The 19409-nt window shown below is 37.2% G+C and overlaps 1 protein-coding gene across 1 annotated transcript in view; it reads left to right on the top strand.

Moving 5' to 3' along the window:
- The window catches only part of ZGRF1 (zinc finger GRF-type containing 1), a 70757-nt gene extending 53074 nt beyond the window's left edge, over positions 1-17683 (top strand). The window contains exons 21-28 of the mRNA XM_046655824.1: positions 4019-4096; positions 4291-4438; positions 7044-7171; positions 8839-8962; positions 15788-15964; positions 16100-16234; positions 16944-17205; positions 17381-17683. Of these exons, the coding sequence (XP_046511780.1) occupies positions 4019-4096; positions 4291-4438; positions 7044-7171; positions 8839-8962; positions 15788-15964; positions 16100-16234; positions 16944-17205; positions 17381-17538 (1210 nt within the window). The 3' untranslated portion in view covers positions 17539-17683. The remainder of the gene's footprint in view (positions 1-4018; positions 4097-4290; positions 4439-7043; positions 7172-8838; positions 8963-15787; positions 15965-16099; positions 16235-16943; positions 17206-17380) is intronic.
- Positions 17684-19409: the final 1726 nt, after the last annotated feature.

Here is a 19409-nt window from a genome sequence, read left to right as displayed (position 1 = left end):
AAATGCTTTCTCTGCCTCTATTGAGATGATCATGTGGTTTTTAGTCCTCATTTTGTTAATGGTGTATCACATTGATTGATTTGTGGATGTTGAACCATCCCTGTGTCCCTGGTATCAATCCCACTTGATCATGGTATATGATCTTTTTGATGTATATTGCTGTATTTAGTTTGCCAATATATTCACCAGCGATATTGGCCTATAATTTTCCTTCTTTGTGTTGTCCTTGTCTGGCTTTGGCATCAGAGTGATGTTGGCCATGTAGAATGAGAAGACAGAAGTGTTCTGTCTTCCTCAGTTTTTTGGAGTAGTTTGAAAAGGATAGGTAGTAAATCTTCTTTGAATGTTTGGTAGAATTCTCCAGAGAAGCCATCTGGTCCTGGACTTTTATTTTCGGGGAGGTTTTTGATTTGTGTTTCAATCTCTTTACTTGTGATTGGTCTATTCAGATTCTCTATTTCTTCTTGGTTCAGTTTTGGGAGGTTGTATGAGTCTAAGAATTTATCCATTTCTTCTAGATTGTCCACTTGGTTGGCATATAGTTTTTCATAGTATTCTCTTATAACCCTTTGTATTTCTATGGTATCCATTGTAATTTCTCCTCTTTCACTTCTAATTTTATTTATTTGAGTCTTCTCTCTTTTTTTCTCAGTGAGTCTGGCTAAGGATTTGTCAATTTTGTTTATCTTCTGAAAGAACCAGCTCTTTGTTTCATTGATCCTTTCTACTGTTTTTTTTTTTAATTTTAATTTCATTTATTTCTGCTCTAATTTTTATTATCTCCCTTCTGCTGACTTTGGGCTTTGTTTGCTCTTCTTTTTCTAATTCTGTTAGGTGTAGTTGAAGATTGCTTATTTGAGATTTTTCTTGTTTGTTAAGCTAGTTCTGTATTGCTATGTATTTCCCTCTTAGAACCACTTTTACTACATCCCATATGAGTTGGTATGGTGTATTTTCATTCTCATTTGTCTCCAAATATTTTTGATTTCTCCTTTAATTTCTTCAATGATCCATTGGCTATTCAGTAGTGTGTTGTTTAGTCTCCACATTTTTGGCCCTTGCCCAGCTTTTTTTCTTTAGGAAGATTAGCCCTGAGATAACTACTGCCAATCCTCCTCTTTTTTGGTGAGGAAGACTGGCCCTGAGCTAACATCCATGCCCATCTTCCTCTACTTTATATGTGGGACACCTACCACAGCATGGCTTTTGCCAAGCGGTGCCATGTCCGCACCCAGGATCCAAACCAGTAAACCCTGGGCCGCCAAGAAGGGGAACATGCGAACTTAGCTGTTGCACCACCCAGCCGGCCCCCTGTTCTCTTTGTCTACATGTTTAACTTCCACCTTTGAGTGGAGTCATACAGAGATTGTCTTTCTCTATCTGGTTTATTTCACTTAACATAACACCCTCAGGGTCCATCCATGTTGTTGTGAATGGGACGATTTTATCCTTTTTATGGCTGAGTAGTATTCCATTGTATATATATATACCATGTCTTCTTTATCCAATCATCAGTTGATGGGCACTTAGGTTGCTTCCATGTCTTGGCTATTGTAAATAATGCCGCAATGAACATAGGGGTGCGTGGGACTTTTGGAATTGCTGATTTCAAGTTCTTTGGATAGATACCCAGTAGTGGAATGGCTGGGTCATATGGTATTTCTATTTTTAACTTTTTGAGAAACCTCCATACTGTTTTCCATAGTGGCTGCACCAGTTTGCATTCCCACCAGCTGTGTATGAGGGTTCCTTTTTCTCCACACCCTCTCCAACATTTGTTACTTTTTGTTTTGGTTATTTTTGCCATTCTAATGGGTGTAAGGTGATATCTTAGTGTAGTTTTGATTTGCATCTCCTTGATGATCAGTGATGATGAGCAGCTTTTCATGTGCCTATTGGCCATCCGTATATCTTCTTTGGAGAAACGTCTGTTCATGTCCCCTGACCATGTTTTGATCAGGTTGTTTGATTTTTTTGTTGTTGGGTTGTGTGCATTCTTTATATAGTATGGAGATTAACCCTTTGTTGGATATATGATTTGCAAATATTTTTTCCCAATTGGTGGGTGGTTTTTTTGTTTCAGTCCTGTTTTCCCTTGCCTTGAAGAAGCTCTTTAGTCTGATGAAGTCCCATTTGTTTATTCTTTCTATTGTTTCCCTTGTCTGAGAAGACGTGGTGTCTCAAAAGATCCTTTTGATACTGATGTCAAAGAGAGTACTGCCTATATTTACTTCTAGAAGCCTTATGGTTTCAGGCCTTACCTTTAGGTCTTTGATCCATTTCGAGTTTATTTTTGTGAATGGTGAAAAAGAATGGTCAATTTTCATTCTTTTACATGTGGCTTTCCAGTTTTCCCACCACCATTTGTTGAAAAGACTTTCTTTTTTCCATTGTATGCCCTCAGCTCCTTTGTCGAAGATTAGCTGTCTATAGATGTGTGGTTTTATTTCTGGGCATTCAATTCTGTTCCATTGATCTTTACACCTGTTTTTGTACTCTTTCCAGATTTTTGCCATTGTAAATAATATTGTGACAAAGATCCTTAAACATCAATCTTTGTCTTCTTTTCTGATTCTTTCCTTGGGAAAAAGCCCTACGCCTAGTATAAAAGATATGAACATTTTTAAGCTTCCTCATATGCTTTGCAAAATTGCCCTTCAGAAAGGTTCTGCCAGGGTGCACTCTGCTGAGTAATCTAAAAAAGCAGCTGAGGACATTTTTTGATTCAAGTCAATGAAGAGACATGGAGACTAGACAGGCAAGAACTTTAGATTGCTCAGCCTGAGATGAAAATTTAGCTGTAGACTATTAGAAAAGAAAAAATCAAGTAGAATGAAGAGGGAAGGTGAGCACTGAAAGTTAAAAGGCAACAAAACATTCAGTAGAGATTCTTTAATGCTTAAACCTCTGATAAGGACTTGAGTAATGTGAATGTGTAATTAGCATATATAGCTCAACTGTGTATAGGCTGGACCACATATTTCTTCACACTGAGGTAACGTTTACCTGTGCATGTGGACCATGTATTCCAATTGTAATGGACAGGAGAGGACACAGAGTTTCTTGAGAAGAAATGAAACATACTTTTTACCCTATGGTAGCAGTACAGTGAGGCTACTGCACCCTTTATTATCACAGAATTAACACAAACTGGCATTGGGAAAAATGTAAACTAGGTTTTCAGACTGAAAAGTAGCTGACTATTCTCCAAGATGAGGACTATGAAAAATGCAAAAATTGAAACCTATTCATGTATTGACATTGAACAAATTGCTTCAAAATTATTTAGGAAAACTATGTTTGGGGAGCCATAGTTTCTTTAGTTTTCTGGCTCTTTAATTCCCATTTGAGGTGGGAGAAGACGTTTTAGAGACTGGATGTTCATTGAGCTCCTGCTCTGTTCCTCGCCCAGAGCTGGAGCTGTAAGATCATAAGAGGGAAGGGCAGGTGAGGGCTGCGGCATTAGCAGGCCCTGAGTCGGGGTAAGGCATGTAGAAGAGCCGTCACAGCCTTTGCAGGTAGACACACTTGCCCAGATTTGAATCACAGCTGACTCCACTTCCTGGCTGTGTGGCCTCACTTCTGAGTTTCAGTGTCCTCTTTAAGATGAGATTTAGTGCAGAGCTGTAATGATATTAAACGAGATAGTGCACATAAAGAGGCTAACACTGTTCCTAATAAATCTCGATGCTAAATGTATGGTAGCTATTGCTTTCATATGTCTTTAGGGGCAATTTGATTAGTGATAAATAGTAACATCAGTATTTTATGAACATTTAATGAGCCCTCAACATAAGATAATACGTATTTAAAAATTCTCTATAAAATGCATTATATAAAAAAGTCTTTTAGCTACATTCCATTTACTTTGAGTTTTGGCATTTTACATTGAATTATATAACTATAAAATATACTGTTGCACGAAATTAATTTTCATAACGTAAATATTATATGAAACCTTACTTTATATTCTTCTTTCTAAATAATCAGAATCTGTTTTACCTTGTGTTCTTTAAAGGCTTCTCGGTCTTGGATTTGAAAAGTTTGTCAGAGTTGGGAGTGTTAGGAAGATTGCCAAGCCAATTTTACCTTATAGGTAAGAATGCTAAATTCTGGAAGTTGCTGAATGTTCAGAAAAGTATAATAGTTTTATGTAACTCTTACCCTAAAATTGGTTTTTGAAGAAGAGTGAAGAAAGCCTTATCTTTTTTTTGGTTGACTTAGAAAATCTGTGTTTTACTTTTTATGGTATTATGAAAAATGGAATAAATTATATAATTCTGCTTTTAGCTTGCATGCTGGCTCAGAAAATGAAAATGAGCAATTAAAAGAACTACATGCATTGATGAAAGAAGACCTGACTCCTGTGGAGAAAGTCTATGTGAGGAAAAGTATTGAGCAGCATAAACTGGGGACCAATAAAACCCTCCTGAAGCAGGTGAGGGGCAACAGCTTCCGTTGGTTTCTTTATCATTTATATATGCTATTCAGATTTATTTTAGTCCTGTTGATGGAGGATATTTCCTTTAAATTACCACAAACGACTATGATAGCTTAGATTTAATGTGCATGTCTATCCAGTGCTCGTTATTTTATTGTAAAGCATTCTTTAAATTTGTGAACAAATCCAACTCACCATGACTGAATCATCCTTTCTCCCTTTGTCTGTTTGATTATCTTTTAGTAAGCTTAAAGAGGAAAGGGAAGAGGTAGGAATCAATTCCTGGCAAATTAAATGAAACTTGGCTTTTTTTTTCTCTGGAAGAAATAGAGGAAGAGAAAGTCTGACCCTGGGCAAAATATCCAAGTGAAATTTGTCTTTAATTTAGGAGAGCTCCTAGAAAGCCAAGCCTTTCAAAGTCTGTCTATATCCAAGAATGTAGGAGGCTCCGACACTTGCTTCTGTATTAGGAGCCAAGACTGGACATACAGGATCCCAGGCTATAACAAGTAGCATCATCCCCTTTATCAGCTTCTGATCCAGGGCAGCTTGGGCATCAGCTGGTAGGGGAAAAGAAGCCAATTAGTAGCTTCCTCCCATGAAAGGAGAGCATGGGGAAAAGTAAAGGGATGGAGGGGAAGAAGCTTGTTGGCTTCTTGGACCATGTGGACGTTGGTCATTTTCTGCAAGAGATTCAGGAAAATCAGCATGCTTGGGACCCTCTATTGGTCAGCTATTGCTGAAATAATGCTGCTTAACAAATAAAATCTCAGTACTTTAAGACAACAAACCTAGGACTCTACAGATCAGTTGGCATGACTCAGCTTAAGGCTATGGGTCAGGTCTCTCATTCTGGAACAGTTGCCTGTGGCATGATGGCCTTCTCCTGATAGATGGCAGAAGTGCAAGAGAGCAGGCTAGGTCACACAAATGCATTTAGAGCTTCTGTTCATCTCATGTCCTCTAACACTCCATTTGCTATAAGAGGTCATATGGCCATGCCCAACATCGTGGGGACAGGGAAATATACTCCACCTATTTCTCTGGTGGGAAGCACTGCAAAGTCACATGGCAGAGGGTGTGGATGCGCCACACTCTCACAGAGAGGAAGGGGAAATTGGAAATATAACCAGTCTACAACATGTCCTTAGAAGGCTCCAGACTAGCTTTCTATTATCTGAGTTACAGAGTAACTGACTCTACTCCCTTCTCCCCAACCAAATCCAGAAGGGCTTGGTTTGACTGTGTTCAATTAATGCCAATTAGTCATTTATGTAAACTATTTACCATTTTACTCACTTATCCAACACAATAGTGATATGTAAGAATTAATGGTTTCTTTGATAACTTTCTAAGTGAAAGCTGAGTTACCATAATCTGCTACTCATTGGTATTGCCTGTTCACAAATGAAAACTCTTAGAGGAAACTTTTTTTACAGGTTTTCTCTAACAAACTTCCAAGGTCCGGTTAGACCTGACACATTACTAAAGTGACATATCTTTACAATGAAACTTATTTTTAAAGAAAAAGCTTAGTTCTTTAGGTTTTCGTATTAGATATTTAAGTGAAAAAATTGCTTCCTGATTCATAACTCTAGGGTTCTCATTCTAAGGTTGTTTTTGTCAGATACAGTTACCAGAAATTACATAGCAGATGGTATTTGAGAGTGGTACCAAGAGCAGTGTATATTGCTACAAGGGTGTCCTTTCCTGGATCGTTTTAGAAGAACCGAATGTTTAAAAACTGTGGAGTTTCTAATATAAATATGGCTTTAGGATTTTTGTTTTTGTTTTTAACAAAAGAAGGAAAACCTGACAAAGGTCTTATATGTGATGAATATTATTTATTATTAAAGAAAATAATGTGTTTAGAATATTTTCTTGTTTCACAGGATCTGTGGAGGCAGCATTTAATTTGTAAAGCATATGTGTGTGTGTGTGTGTAGATGTGTGCCCAGACCATTAGTAGACTGTGCAGTAGACTGCTAGGCCGATGCCCACATCCACTTAGAAAATTCATCGAGTTTCCTCTTATTTATGTTTAGTTCCAGAGATAAAATATTAGCTTTTATCAGGCCTTTTGCCTTGAGACTTATAAGATTCGAATATACTTACAGGCTACAAGTCCACTTAAACTTACTGTTGTTCAGAATTGGTTAGCCATCTTTATCTTCTTAAATAAGTGAGAATACTAGTGTGCTTGAAGTTTAAGCAAAGGACCGTTTGTTAGCGTGTTCAGTGCTCCTTGTGGAGAGCTCTGGCCTGTGTTGATAACAATGCATGTTGTGTTTATTCAGCCTCATCTAGAAGGATAAAATGTGTACATTACCTTAATGTTTTAAAAATCCTTGATATAATACTTTCCTTCCGAATATCAAAATGTGCCTTTTATTTGTTCTTATTAATGGGCTTGTGGCCTATATTCTGTGATTTCCATTTCTAATGTGGGAGTAATGAAAATGTGGAAATAAAGTGACCCATGATTTCTGATTGTCACTAATTAGGCCTAGCTCATTTCTGATTTTAGCCTGCAAGTTCTTTGGTGAAAACATTCTCTTACCTTTTTTAATGGTTGTTAATCAGTACCATTCTTGTAATAAAGGTTCGAGTAGTTGGAGCTACCTGTGCGGCCTGCCCGTTCCCGTGCATGAATGAGCTTAAATTTCCTGTGGTTGTGCTGGATGAGTGTAGTCAGATAACTGAGCCGGCCTCTCTCCTTCCTATTGCAAGGTAACCTAAAAGATTCTTTTCCAAAAGGCACTCAGATGTCACAATTATTTCAAACATTTCCTCAGCTTAAACTCTTACCATACTTTTGTGAAAATTTTTAGCAATTCAAGTACTAAACTTATTTTTTAATAGAATGTAGAGGGAAATTTTGGGGGGATTCAATGTATCAAAATTTTGTTGGGGGGCAGCCGGGTGATGCAGCGGTTAAGTGTGCACGTTCTGCTTCAGCGGCCCAGGGTTTGCCGGTTCGAATCCTGGGTACGGACATGGCACTGATTGTCAAGCAATGCTGTGGTAGGCGTCCCACGTAGAAAGTAGAGGAAGATGGGCACGGATGTTAGTTCAGGGCCAGTCTTCCTCAGCAAAAATAGGAGGATTGGCAGATGTTAACTCAGGGCTAGTCTTCCTCAAAAAAAAAAATTAAAAAAAAAATTTGTTAGATCACGGTTTAGATATTTGGATCACATAACCCTGAAAGCCTTGATAGCACTAGTGCTAGGATTCTTCTGAAACCCTGCAGATTTCTCAACTGGATTGAAGGTCCTCTTTAGTCATAGTTTTGAGAATCTAACTCTACTGAAGAATGTGCTTCAGTTCCCTTACCTTGATATAATTCCAGTGTTTAGGTTCTGAAAATAATTTAAGATTATGAAAGGATATAGAGCGTATAAAGAAAACTCAGTTGAAAATGAAAATTTGTCTGCTAAAATTGAGAACACCATGCAATCTTCTAAGCTGACTCAGCCAATTGAAACCTTGTACTTTTAAAGTATCTCTTACTGAGGAATCCTAAAGGTGGGGAAAGAGTAAGAGACTTGGACTCAGTAGGCCTGAGTTCTGGTGCTTGCTCTGTCCCAGTTAATGAGGGAGTAGGGTACCAACTGTCATGATTCCCCCAGGAGTTGGAAGCTTCCTGCATCGTGGGGCTTTCAGTGTTTAAACTGGGACAGTCCTGGGCAAACCAGGATGAGTTGGTCACCCTACTCAGGAGCCAGTGTGGAGGAAGGGTGAGGCCCTGCACGGAGGGTGGAGGCGTGACACTTGTGGAGCACCTACTCTATACTAAACACATTGCATGCTTGATTAAATCCTTCTAACAGCCATGCAGGGTGGTATTACCTCCAGGTTACCAATAAGAATACTGAAGCCCGGAGAGATTAGAAAACTTGCTGTGTCCATGGAATATAACAGAGCTGAGATTTGGATATAGGTTTTTCTATAAAACTTTGACTTTTTCCCGTTATATCCCACCTGTATTTAGAAAGACATTTAGCCTAATTTACTGAGCCTGAGAGTCTAATTTACTTCATCTCTAAAGCAAGGCTTTAAGCCAAATGACTCCTAAGAAAGCTTCCAAGTCTAAGTTTATTGATTCTAAAAATCACTGTTTCTCAAAGTGTGTTCTGTGAAATACCAATTCCATGCAGGGGCGGGGGACACTTAATAGGTTTTATGTGGAAAAGAATAAAGTTATGTAAAGGATTCTTTACTGCATAACTGTTCAAAGCCTTTTAATACACTTATTAGCACTACTAAGCCTTGTTAGTTCTCAGAACACTTCATGGTATTCGAATTCTTTGAAATAGATTTTAGAAAATAGTGCAATAAATGATGTGAATGCATGCTTTTCTCATTGCTTAGATTAATTTTTGGAATTCTGTCTTTAGGTTTGAGTGTGAAAAGCTCATTCTTGTTGGAGATCCCAAACAGCTTCCTCCTACTGTTCAGGGTTCTGATGCAGCTCATGAAAATGGATTGGAACAAACTCTTTTTGATCGACTTTGCTTAATGGTAACACTGCTAAATTCATATAGATTTATCATTTATTGTTTATATATTGTGTAGATTCCAATTTCTCTACATCTTCACCAACGCTTTTTTTTTTTTTTGATAATAGCTACCCTAATGGACATGAAGTGGAATCTCATTGTGATTTCCCTAGTGACTAATGATGTTGAGGATTTTTTCATGCACTGATCATTAGAAAAACGTCTATTCAAGTTCTTTGCCCTTTTTTTTGAGTATTGGCACCTGAGCCAACATCTGTTGCCAGTCTTTTCCTGTATTTTTTTCTTCTCCCCGAAGTCCCCCAGCATACAGCTGCACACTCTAGTTGTAGGTCCCTCTGGTTCTGCTATGTGGGACACTGCCCCAGCATGGCCTGATGAGTGGTGCCAGGTCCATGCCCAGGATCTGAACCAGCAAAGCCCTGGGCCACCTAAGCAGAGCACATGAACCTAACCACTCAGCCATGGGGCCAATTTTGAATTGGGTTGTTTATTGTGTTGTTGTTGAGTTGTAGGAGCTCTTTATATATTTTGGATATTAATCCCTTATTAGATATATGATTTGCAAATATTTTCTTCAATCCTATAGATTGTCTTTTTGTTTTCTTGATAGTATCCCTTGATGCACAGAAGTTTATAATTTTGATGAAGTTCAATTCATCTATTTTTTTCTTGTGTGGTTCATGCTTTTGGTGTCATATCCGTGAAACTGTTGCCAAATCCAATGTTGTGAAGATTTCCCCCAGTGTTTTCTCCTAAGAGTTTTATAGTTTTGGCTCTTACATTTAAGTCTTTCATCCATTTTGAGTTAATTTTTGCATATAGTATAAGGTAAGAGACCAACTTCATTCTTTTCCATATAGATGTCCAGTTTTTTCAGTGCCATTTGTTGAAAAGACTGTCTTTTCCCCATTGAGTGGTTTTGGTGCCCTTGTCAAAAATCAATTGACTATATGTGTGCACGTTTATTTCTGGGATCTCTGTTCTATTCAGTCGGTCTTTGTGACTTCATTACTTTTTATGTACCACAAGTTCTTATCTATTCATCATTACTATTGTTTTGATGCAATAATCTAAATCAAGCTATTTTTATAAGCAGAAAATTAAAATAGTACAGCCAAAAGAATTGTAAAAAATTTTTTGCCAAAAGAAAAATTTTATCATTGTTGCTAGTTTAAATTGCATTTAAGGAGTTATTTTGCTGAACTTTCAATAATCCATACTTTCTTAACAGAGGAAGAAAAACTGAAATGAAACTAAAAAAATTATTAAATCTCAAGTAAATATTTTTTCACCCATAACAGATATTATTCCCTAAAAATCCCTCTAACAAGAGATTTTGGACAGACTGGGTTGATTTCTCTGCTCTGGGAGGAAGAGACATTAGTGCTCTCATGCTTTTTTCCCCTCTTTCTCACCCCCTCCCATGTTCCTATTTTGTTACATATATCGTTATTATTTTTGTTCTACAATCAGAATTTGTACAATTATTTAGAATCAGTTCTGTATTTAAAGATTCAGTACTTAGCTTCTTCATTCAGCTGAGTGCCTTGGACTTCGTCATCCGTTTATTTTTTCAGGAATGGCTCATAGATGCTTACCTTCCTGAATTCTTTTTATGTTTAAAAGATCTATTGCCTTTAAATGTAAATGGCACCTTGGCCTATTGGATAGTTGCATGGATGATTACTGTGAATTCTAGGGCCAGCCTGATTACTTTTCTACCTGGATGCAAGAACTCTTTCTATAACCTGTGACTGTAAAGTTGATAAATTTACTATAATATATCTGGACCTGGAGCATTCTGTATCTCTTCGTCCTGTAATATAAATTTTCTCAAAGTGGAGATTCTGTTCTTTGTTTCAGGAAAGTTTTTTGTTCCATTTGGTGGGTTTTCTATCAATGTTTTAGTCAGCTCAGGCTGCTATAACAAAATACTGTAGGCTTAACCAACAGACATTTATTTCTCACAGTTCTGGAGTCTGAGAAGGCCAAGATCAAGGTGCCCTCAGATTCACTTCCTGGTAAGGGCTCTCTTCTTGGCTGTGCCCTCACATGGTGGAGAGAAAGAAAACTCTGGTCTTTTCCTCTTATAAAAAAGGCACTAATCTCATCATGAGGACCCCACCCTCGTGACCTCATCTAAACCTAATTACCTTCCAAATGCCCCACCTCCAAATACCATCTGGGGTTTAGAGGTTCAGCATATAAATGGGGGGCATAAACATTGAGTCCATAACACAGAGGTACCCCAGTTATTCTTATATTGCGTGTCTTTATCTGTCTTCCATTTATATTACTTTAATTTCATCTGCATTATCTGTGAAGCCTTTTCTTCTATGTCAGAAATTTTATTTCTGTTCCCCTTATGTTGAGTGTGAAGTTGCATTCAGTTTTGAGTTGGGTTATACTGAGTTTTGTGATGAAAACTCTATTTGTTCTTTGCTGCTTGTAGTTTATCAGTTCTTTAATGATATTTTTTTGGTTGTTTATTCTTTAGGATTGAAATTTCCCTTTTAATCTCGTTATCTTTTCATCATCACACCTTTGAGATTTTGTTTCACTGAATCATATTCTGATTATATTCTAAACTTGAAAACTTGTGGAAAATTTCCTTCTGGTTCTGGCTATATTTTTGTCTAGGCTGTGTTCTACATGTATCTGTTGCATTGTCTTCCTTGACTTTATTAATTTTGAGGCTCTATAACATTTGCACAGTTGCCGTTCCTCTTTCATTTCCTGATGTTCTCTAGTGGGCATCTCTCTCAGATTTGTGTTCTGTGTTCTCTCTGTTTTCCCAGTACCCTGAAAATATGCTGGTGGGAGACGAGGAGGGGTGGGATTGGACTAGAGCTCAGTAAGAATATGTGCTGTCTGCATTAGCTTACATGGGCTCTCTCACTTCTAAGGTTTTGTTAAATTCTCTGCACCAGAATTCGCTCCACATGGTTGGCAGTGTTGTCCCTTTCCCAGATGAGGGATGTTCTGGAGCCTCAGGTGTCCCATCATTTTGATGTTTGGTCCTCAGAGCCTTCACTTCCACCAAAAACCTCTCAGTTCACTTGCTCTGTTTCATTTTCCTTCTTAGGAGCCATTTCCATTATATGACTTCTGGAGAAATTAGGAATCTCGCTACACTGCATTTCTCCTTTCCACCCCAGAATCTTGTTTCTTTCTTGATGACAACCACATTTTAAAGTTTATGTCATTGGGTTGGCTGTAAATCCTTCTTTCGGCCTGGCTGCTGAACTTTTCCTTTGCTGTTGTTTTTAGTGTTTGTTGTTGTTCCTTTAGATATTGGAGAATGGATTCTGCAAGGTGGCTTTTCCTGCCACCTTCTTAATTCGGAAGTTCTCCCTACGTTGAGTTTCAAGTGACAGTGAGATTTTAATTGAGTTCTACTTAATTTTGTGAAGACCCAAGCTCTCAGTTGTCTTGAGCTTTTAATTGTAATTGAATTGCAAAACTTTCTACCCCTTCCGTGATAAGTCACTGTCCAGGCTCCTTTGAATCAAACTTTTTTAATGACTTCTTAAAAATCTTAATTTAAAAAATTATTTAAATTCTTGGGTCTGACCTTATGGTTAAGTTTGGTGTGCTCCACTTTGGCGGCCTGGGTTCAGTTCCTGGGTGCAGACCTATACCTCTCATCAGTGGCCATGGTGGGGTGGCAACCCACATATACATTAGAGGAAGATTGGCACGGATGTTAGGTCAGGGCGAATCTTCTTCAAGCAAAAAGAAGATTGGCAACAGATGTTAGCTCAGGGTGAATCTTCCTGAGGGAAAAAAAATCTTAAAACAATTTGAATAGGTAATTTTGTCACATGATTCAAAATTTAAGCAGAACCAAAAAGTATAGACAGTGAAAAGACTTCCACTCCTATCTCCCAACTACTCAGTTCCTCTCCCTAAAAGCAACCGTCATCCTTTTCTTGTATCCTGCTAGCAATATTTTATGCCAATATAAGCAAATACATAAAATATTTTCCCCCGTTTTAACAAATGGTAGCATATTATGTGTGCCGTTATGCCCTTCGTGCTTTCACCTCTCTGTTGTCGATGACTTTTAAAATATGAAGTAGACTTTTTTTTTAAGATTTTATTTTTTTCCTTTTTCTCCCCAAAGCCCCCCGGTACATAGTTGTGTATTCTTTGTTGTGGGTCCTTCTAGTTGTGGCATGTGGGACGCTGCCTCAGCGTGGTTTGATGAGCAGTGCCATGTCCGCGCCCAGGATTTGAACCAACGAAACACTGGGCCGCCTGCAGCGGAGCACGTGAACTTAACCACTCGGCCACGGGGCCAGCCCCTGAAGTAGACTTTTTAAGGGAATTTTAAAAGGACAAATAAAGGATAGACTAAAAAGTGATTTAGTTACAGAATGGAATACTATAAAACAATTAAGATGAATGAACCTGATCCATATAGAGAGTTCTCAGAAACATAGTGGATGTTGAAAGAAGCAAGGTACAAAGGGAGATTTACAGTAAAATATCCTTATGTGAATTTCAAAAGCCCAACAAATAATCTATATTATTCATCAATGTGTGCCAGTGCAGTAAACACGTAAAACTCACGTGGGATGCCGTAAAAGAAAACTCGGCACTGGGGCTATTTCTGGGGAAGGTGGTAAAAGACAGGAGAGGGAGGGGCTTTCACTTTCTATGTTGCATTTTATTTCTTAACAAAAGAGAGATCTGAAGCAAATATGACTAAATACTAATGTCACATTTTGTTTTTCTGTATATTTGAACTAGTTCAGAATTAGTTAAAAGCAAAAGAAATGAAAGTAATACCTACTACTCATGATAGAAAGTATGGAAACTACAGAAAAGTAAAAAGGTAAAAATACATCTATAATAACCTCACCACCCCCAAGAGAAAACCCTTTGTAATATTTCAGTGTTTTTTTCTTCCAGCTTTTATCCTAGGGGTGTATGTATGTATCAGATATATGTATTTTTATATATTTTATGTATTTTATGGTGTGTGTGTGTGTTATATATATGTGGAATATTAAAAAGCCAAACTCAGAAACTAAGAGTAGAATGGTGGTTGCCAGGGGCTGGAGGGTGGGGAAATGGGGAGATGTTGGTCAAAGGGTACAAACTTCCAGTTATAAGAGGTGTAAGTTCTGGGATCTGTTGTACAGCATGGTGATTGTAGTTAATGATACTGCGTTATATACTTGAAAGTTGCTCAGGGAGTAGGTCTTAAATGTTCTTACTACAAAAAAAGAAATGGTAGTTATGTGACGTGATGGAGGTGTTAGTTAAGGCTGTGGTGGAGGTCATTTTGCAATATATAAATGTATCAAATCAACACATTGTACACCTTAAACTTATACAGTGTTATATGTCAATCATATCTAAATAAAACTGGAAAATATATATATATGTATTTTTACATAGTTGAGATCATACCGTTAATATAATTTCTATCCTGTCTTTTTTTAACTTTACATTATAATAAATGATGTCCCTGTGTTATTACTAGCTTTGTAATCATTCACTGTTGTCATAAATATGTTTAATCACTGAATATTATGTTGTATGGATATACCATAATTTAGTCATTTCTCTAATGTTTTTGGGTTTTTTTAAGATTTTATTTTTTTTTTCCTTTTTCTCCCCAAAACCCCCCAGTACATAGTTGTGTATTTTTTAGTTGTGGGTCCTTCTAGTTGTGGCATGTGGGATGCTACCTCAGCATGGCTTGATGAGTGGTGCCATGTCCATGCCCAGGATTCAAACGAGGGAAACCCTGGGCCGCCGAAGCAGAGCGTGCGAACTTAACGACTTGGCCACAGGGCCAGCCCCTCTCTAATGTTGTTTTAAGTTATAAACAATGATCCTTTGAGCATTTTTATACCTAAAGCTTTTTGTCAGAGGTTCCCCATGCCCACCAACTTCAACTTATCCACATACTGTTGCCCTAAAGAGTACTGAGGATTGATGTTTTTCTTGCATGTTTTTCCCCCATAGAAGATACATTGTCTATGTGATCATTAATCCAACATTTTATTATGTATCATTATTATTAGAATATCTTGTAGCCATTCAAAATGTTGAAACAATACTACGGAACATTTTGCGAATAAAGAATGTGCTCCAGAAGAGCCCTAATGTAGATGGGACTTGACTTTATGAGGGCTTAACAAAATTAGAAACTTCTTTGAAGATTCAGAATGAAACATAGCTTGTACCCAAGGAGGAAAGTTAATAAATGAGTTATCAACAACACTTTCTAATGCTTTTAAAGATTCTTTTTCAATTGGTGTTAGACCAACTCCGCATAGATTACGAAAGCATAATGTTAGGTGCAAACTTCTTTTATATTTTATAATTTGGTGGTGTAATAATAGTTTACCAGGAATATTTTTAGTAATTTTTAAAAATTATTTTTATTTACAGTCTGTTTTATCATGGTTGTAATTCATTTACTAAGAGCAAAATATGGCTTTATTTTTATTTATTTGTTTGTTTATTTATTTGCTGGGAAAGATTTGCCCTGAGCTAACATCTATTGCCAATCTTCCCCTCTTTTTTTCCCTCCCCAAAGCCCCAGTACATAGTTGTATATTCTAGTTATAAGTGCTTCTAGTTCTTCTGTGTGAGCCACCACAGCATGGCCACTGACAGACAAGTGGTGTGGTTCCACAACCGGGAACTGAACGTGGGCCACCGAAGTGGAGTGCGCCAAACTTTAACCACTAGGCCATCAGGGCTGGTTCAATATGGCAATATTTTTAAATTTTAAAGTACTTTTTTTTCCTAAGGAAAAAAATGCTGTTTTAATTTTTTATTTTTCTGCATTTAACTTTCTAAGGGTCACAAGCCAGTTCTATTGAGAACCCAGTACCGTTGTCACCCTGCGATCAGTGCTATTGCTAATGATCTGTTTTATGAAGGAAACCTCATAAACGGTGTTTCGGAAACAGAGAGGAGCCCTTTATTGGAATGGCTACCAACGCTGTGTTTCTATAATGTCAAAGGACTGGAACAGGTAAATGACATTAATGTTGATGAGAGTCAACACGGTTTAGTTTCCTGGTTTAATTTCATTGTTGTTTGTATGATTTCCTTGGTCTTTCCATAGCCTTTCTGGGAAACAGAATTTAGGGTCTGTTTCTTATTCCAGATTGAAAGAGATAACAGCTTTCATAATGTGGCAGAAGCTGCTTTTACACTCAAGCTGATTCAATCACTGATTGCAAGTGGAATCTCGGGCTCTCTGATTGGGGTGATAACATTATACAAATCCCAGATGTACAAGGTTTGTATTACGTATTATGATATTTATCATCTATTAAATATTATAATTTTATATTACAGTATTTGATATTACATTTGTAGTAGTTTGGTTTGGTGCTTGAAAAACTTTGGGGACTATAGTTAATATATTAAAAAAGAAACATTCTGATTTTTGTCTGATCTGGCTTTTTTTCTGTATAATTAAATGTAAACCTAACAAGGTTTAATTAAATTCACTTTACAGCTGTTGAGGCAAAAATGCAAATAAACAAATTAGAGGGAAGAAAATGTGGTGTATGCTTTGTGTTTTGGGACAGATGGGATTGAATCTCTGTTTTCCAGAATGTTCTTTCATTATTATTACATTTTATCAGTAAATCAAAGATAGATACCAGATATTAATATACACATGAGCCAATTACTTCTAACCAGTTTTTTTTTTAGTATTTTTCATCCGTTTCATTATTAGTTTATCAACTCTAAATTAGCATATCCAAATGAGTTCTCCAGGAATAGATAAGTCATCACTTTTGATTTTGTGTCATAATTTATATTGTCATCTAGTTGTTTATCTATCATTTTAGAAACTATCTAGCTAAATCTATGTGAGTCATAAAGAAAATGAAAATTATCCACTGTTCGTTAAATTGAAATGGTCGCTGCGAGTAGGTTCAGGGCTTAAGTTCTTCAGGGTCTCTGCACTGCCCGATCCCTGTCTTCTTCCCCCACAGCTGTGTCACTTACTGAGTGCCGCGGACTTCGACCATCCTCATCTTAAAGCTGTGCAGGTGTCCACAGTAGATGCTTTCCAGGGAGCTGAGAAGGAGATCATTATTCTGTCCTGTGTAAGGACGAGACAAGTAGGATTCATTGACTCAGAAAAGAGAATGAACGTTGCATTGACCAGAGGAAGGAGGCATTTGTTGATTGTGGGAAATTTAGCCTGTTTGAGGAAAAATCGACTATGGGGGCGTGTGATCCAACACTGTGAAGGTAAAATAAAAATGTGTTGAATTCAAGCATTTTGAATTAAAACTGACTTTTAGGTTAGTGCTTGGAGTGGTTCATGTAGGAACAGCTCCGAATTTGCCACTGTGGGAGATGACTGAAATGATAAATTGGGAACCACACTAAAGTATAGTTGGCTCATATTTTCTATCTTTTTAAGGAAGGGAAGGCGGATTACAACATGCAAGCCAGTGTGAACCACAGCTGAACCATCTCCTTAAAGATTATTTTGAAAAACAAGCAGAAGAAAAACAGAAGAAAAAGAGTGAAAAAGATAAATCCAAAGATAAATCTCATTCACAAAAGGACGTGGTATAGATATTTTGTATTTATATAAATTCAAATTTATTTTACACTGTACATTTTTTATATTTTTACTACCCCAAAACACTTGTTATCGAAAAAGGTAGTTCATGATAGTTAAATAACATTAAAGAGACACATATAAAAAATTTGCTCTTCAAAAAAGTATACATTACTTATATTAAAATAGGCAGATGTTGAAGATATAAAATCTTACTAATAAAATTAAATTTTTTCTAAAAATTATGGCTTCTGTTTGCTAAGGAAATGAATTTGCAAGGGGCAGGACAAAGCCTTCCTGTGGAATGCCAATGTTACTTCAAAAATAAGTGACTATCTCGGGGTCAGCCCCATGGCCAAGTGGTTAAGTTCGCGCGCTCTGCTTGGTAGCCCAGGGTTTCGCCAGTTTGGATCCTGGGCGCCGACATGGCACCGCTCATCAAGCCATGATGAGGCGGCATCCCACATGCCACAATTTAGAAGGACCCACAACTAAAAATACACAACTATGTACCCGGGGGCTTTGAGAGAAAAAAAGGAAAAATTAAAAATCTTTAAAAAAAATAAATAAAAATAAGTGAATATCTCAAAAGCTCGTCTGTGAGAACGTGGCTACACAGTTATACCAACACACTCTTTCTGAACTATAGCTCTATCAGAATCTTTTAAAAATAAATATAATGCCCTGTCATTTTATAAGTAAAAACAGATTCAAAATAAAACTTTAAAGAAGTACAAAAGGAAGAAGAAAAACACTGAAAGCTCACTGCTGGAGATGGTAGGGCTCCACACTTGGCCGTGGTCAGTACCCAGCCCCAGACCTGGTAGAGCAGGTGCTCACTAAGTTTCTGTGGGATGAATGAACAAATGAATGAATGAAAGACGTCCTTTGGTTCATTTCCTTCTAGTCTTTTTCCTGTGCGTTTACTTGCATAATAGTTATTGGTATATATTTTTTAAAATTTGTATTATAAAAAGAATATATTCTCCTAGAAAATTTGGAAAATACAGAAGAGTATACAACAGAAGGCACCTATAGATCTGCTATCCAGAGATAGTCATTGCAAACGTTTTGCTTCTGTCCCTTTTCTGTGGTGATATTCTGTATGTATATATGTAAATAAGTTAAACCATTTGTCATATGATTTTTAGACATTATTAACAAAGGAAGATTTATTCATCCTACATGGAAAAATGGCAAGGACTTGACTATAATTAATATCAATGAAATATTTGTCTTTCCCAATTAAAAAAATATCTCAGTGACCCAAGTCACTCAGTATTCATTTAAAAGATGCCAAAAATTGCTTACTTGAATTACTTTGCAATAAAAAATGACCAGTCTACCTCTATAAAACTCTTCTTTTATGTTTGGGAGAAAAATTAATCCAACAAATGAACAAAACTTGTTTCGTAATTCTCCAAGCCTTGTCCCAAATGTGTCCTTGATTGTGACAGCAGTAGCTCTTTGAAGCATTCATCCACCTGTGAAGTGAAAGTCATGACTCTTAACAGTTCCTTACATGGGTAAGGAGTCCTCGAAGGAAGGATTACAGAGCCACGCTTTACCTTTGAGCTGTACAGTCTGACAATGCATATTTAAAGTGGATTCCTGAGTTTTGCTGCCTAAACTTCCCTATTTTTCATTTCTTAATTTTGAGTCAGTTCTTGGTCAGCTGGAGCTAAGTCTCAAGTAATTTTTTTTTCCCAAGAACAGTATTTTGATGATACATCTTCTGAGGCTCGGTGTATCTGAGGACATCTTTCTGTTCCATACACTTATGAGTGCTATCTAAGCACTAGGAGGATTGCCCTTGGCCTCCCTTCCTGTTCATTGGGATGACGGTTGAATTTCCATCTCACGTCTACAACTGATGGCAGACCGA

This window comes from Equus quagga, chromosome 3 (assembly GCF_021613505.1).
Source record: "Equus quagga isolate Etosha38 chromosome 3, UCLA_HA_Equagga_1.0, whole genome shotgun sequence".
Classification (NCBI taxonomy): Eukaryota; Metazoa; Chordata; class Mammalia; order Perissodactyla; family Equidae; genus Equus; species Equus quagga.
Note: the sequence above shows the minus strand (reverse complement) of the source record. Positions and strands in the feature narration are given on the sequence as shown.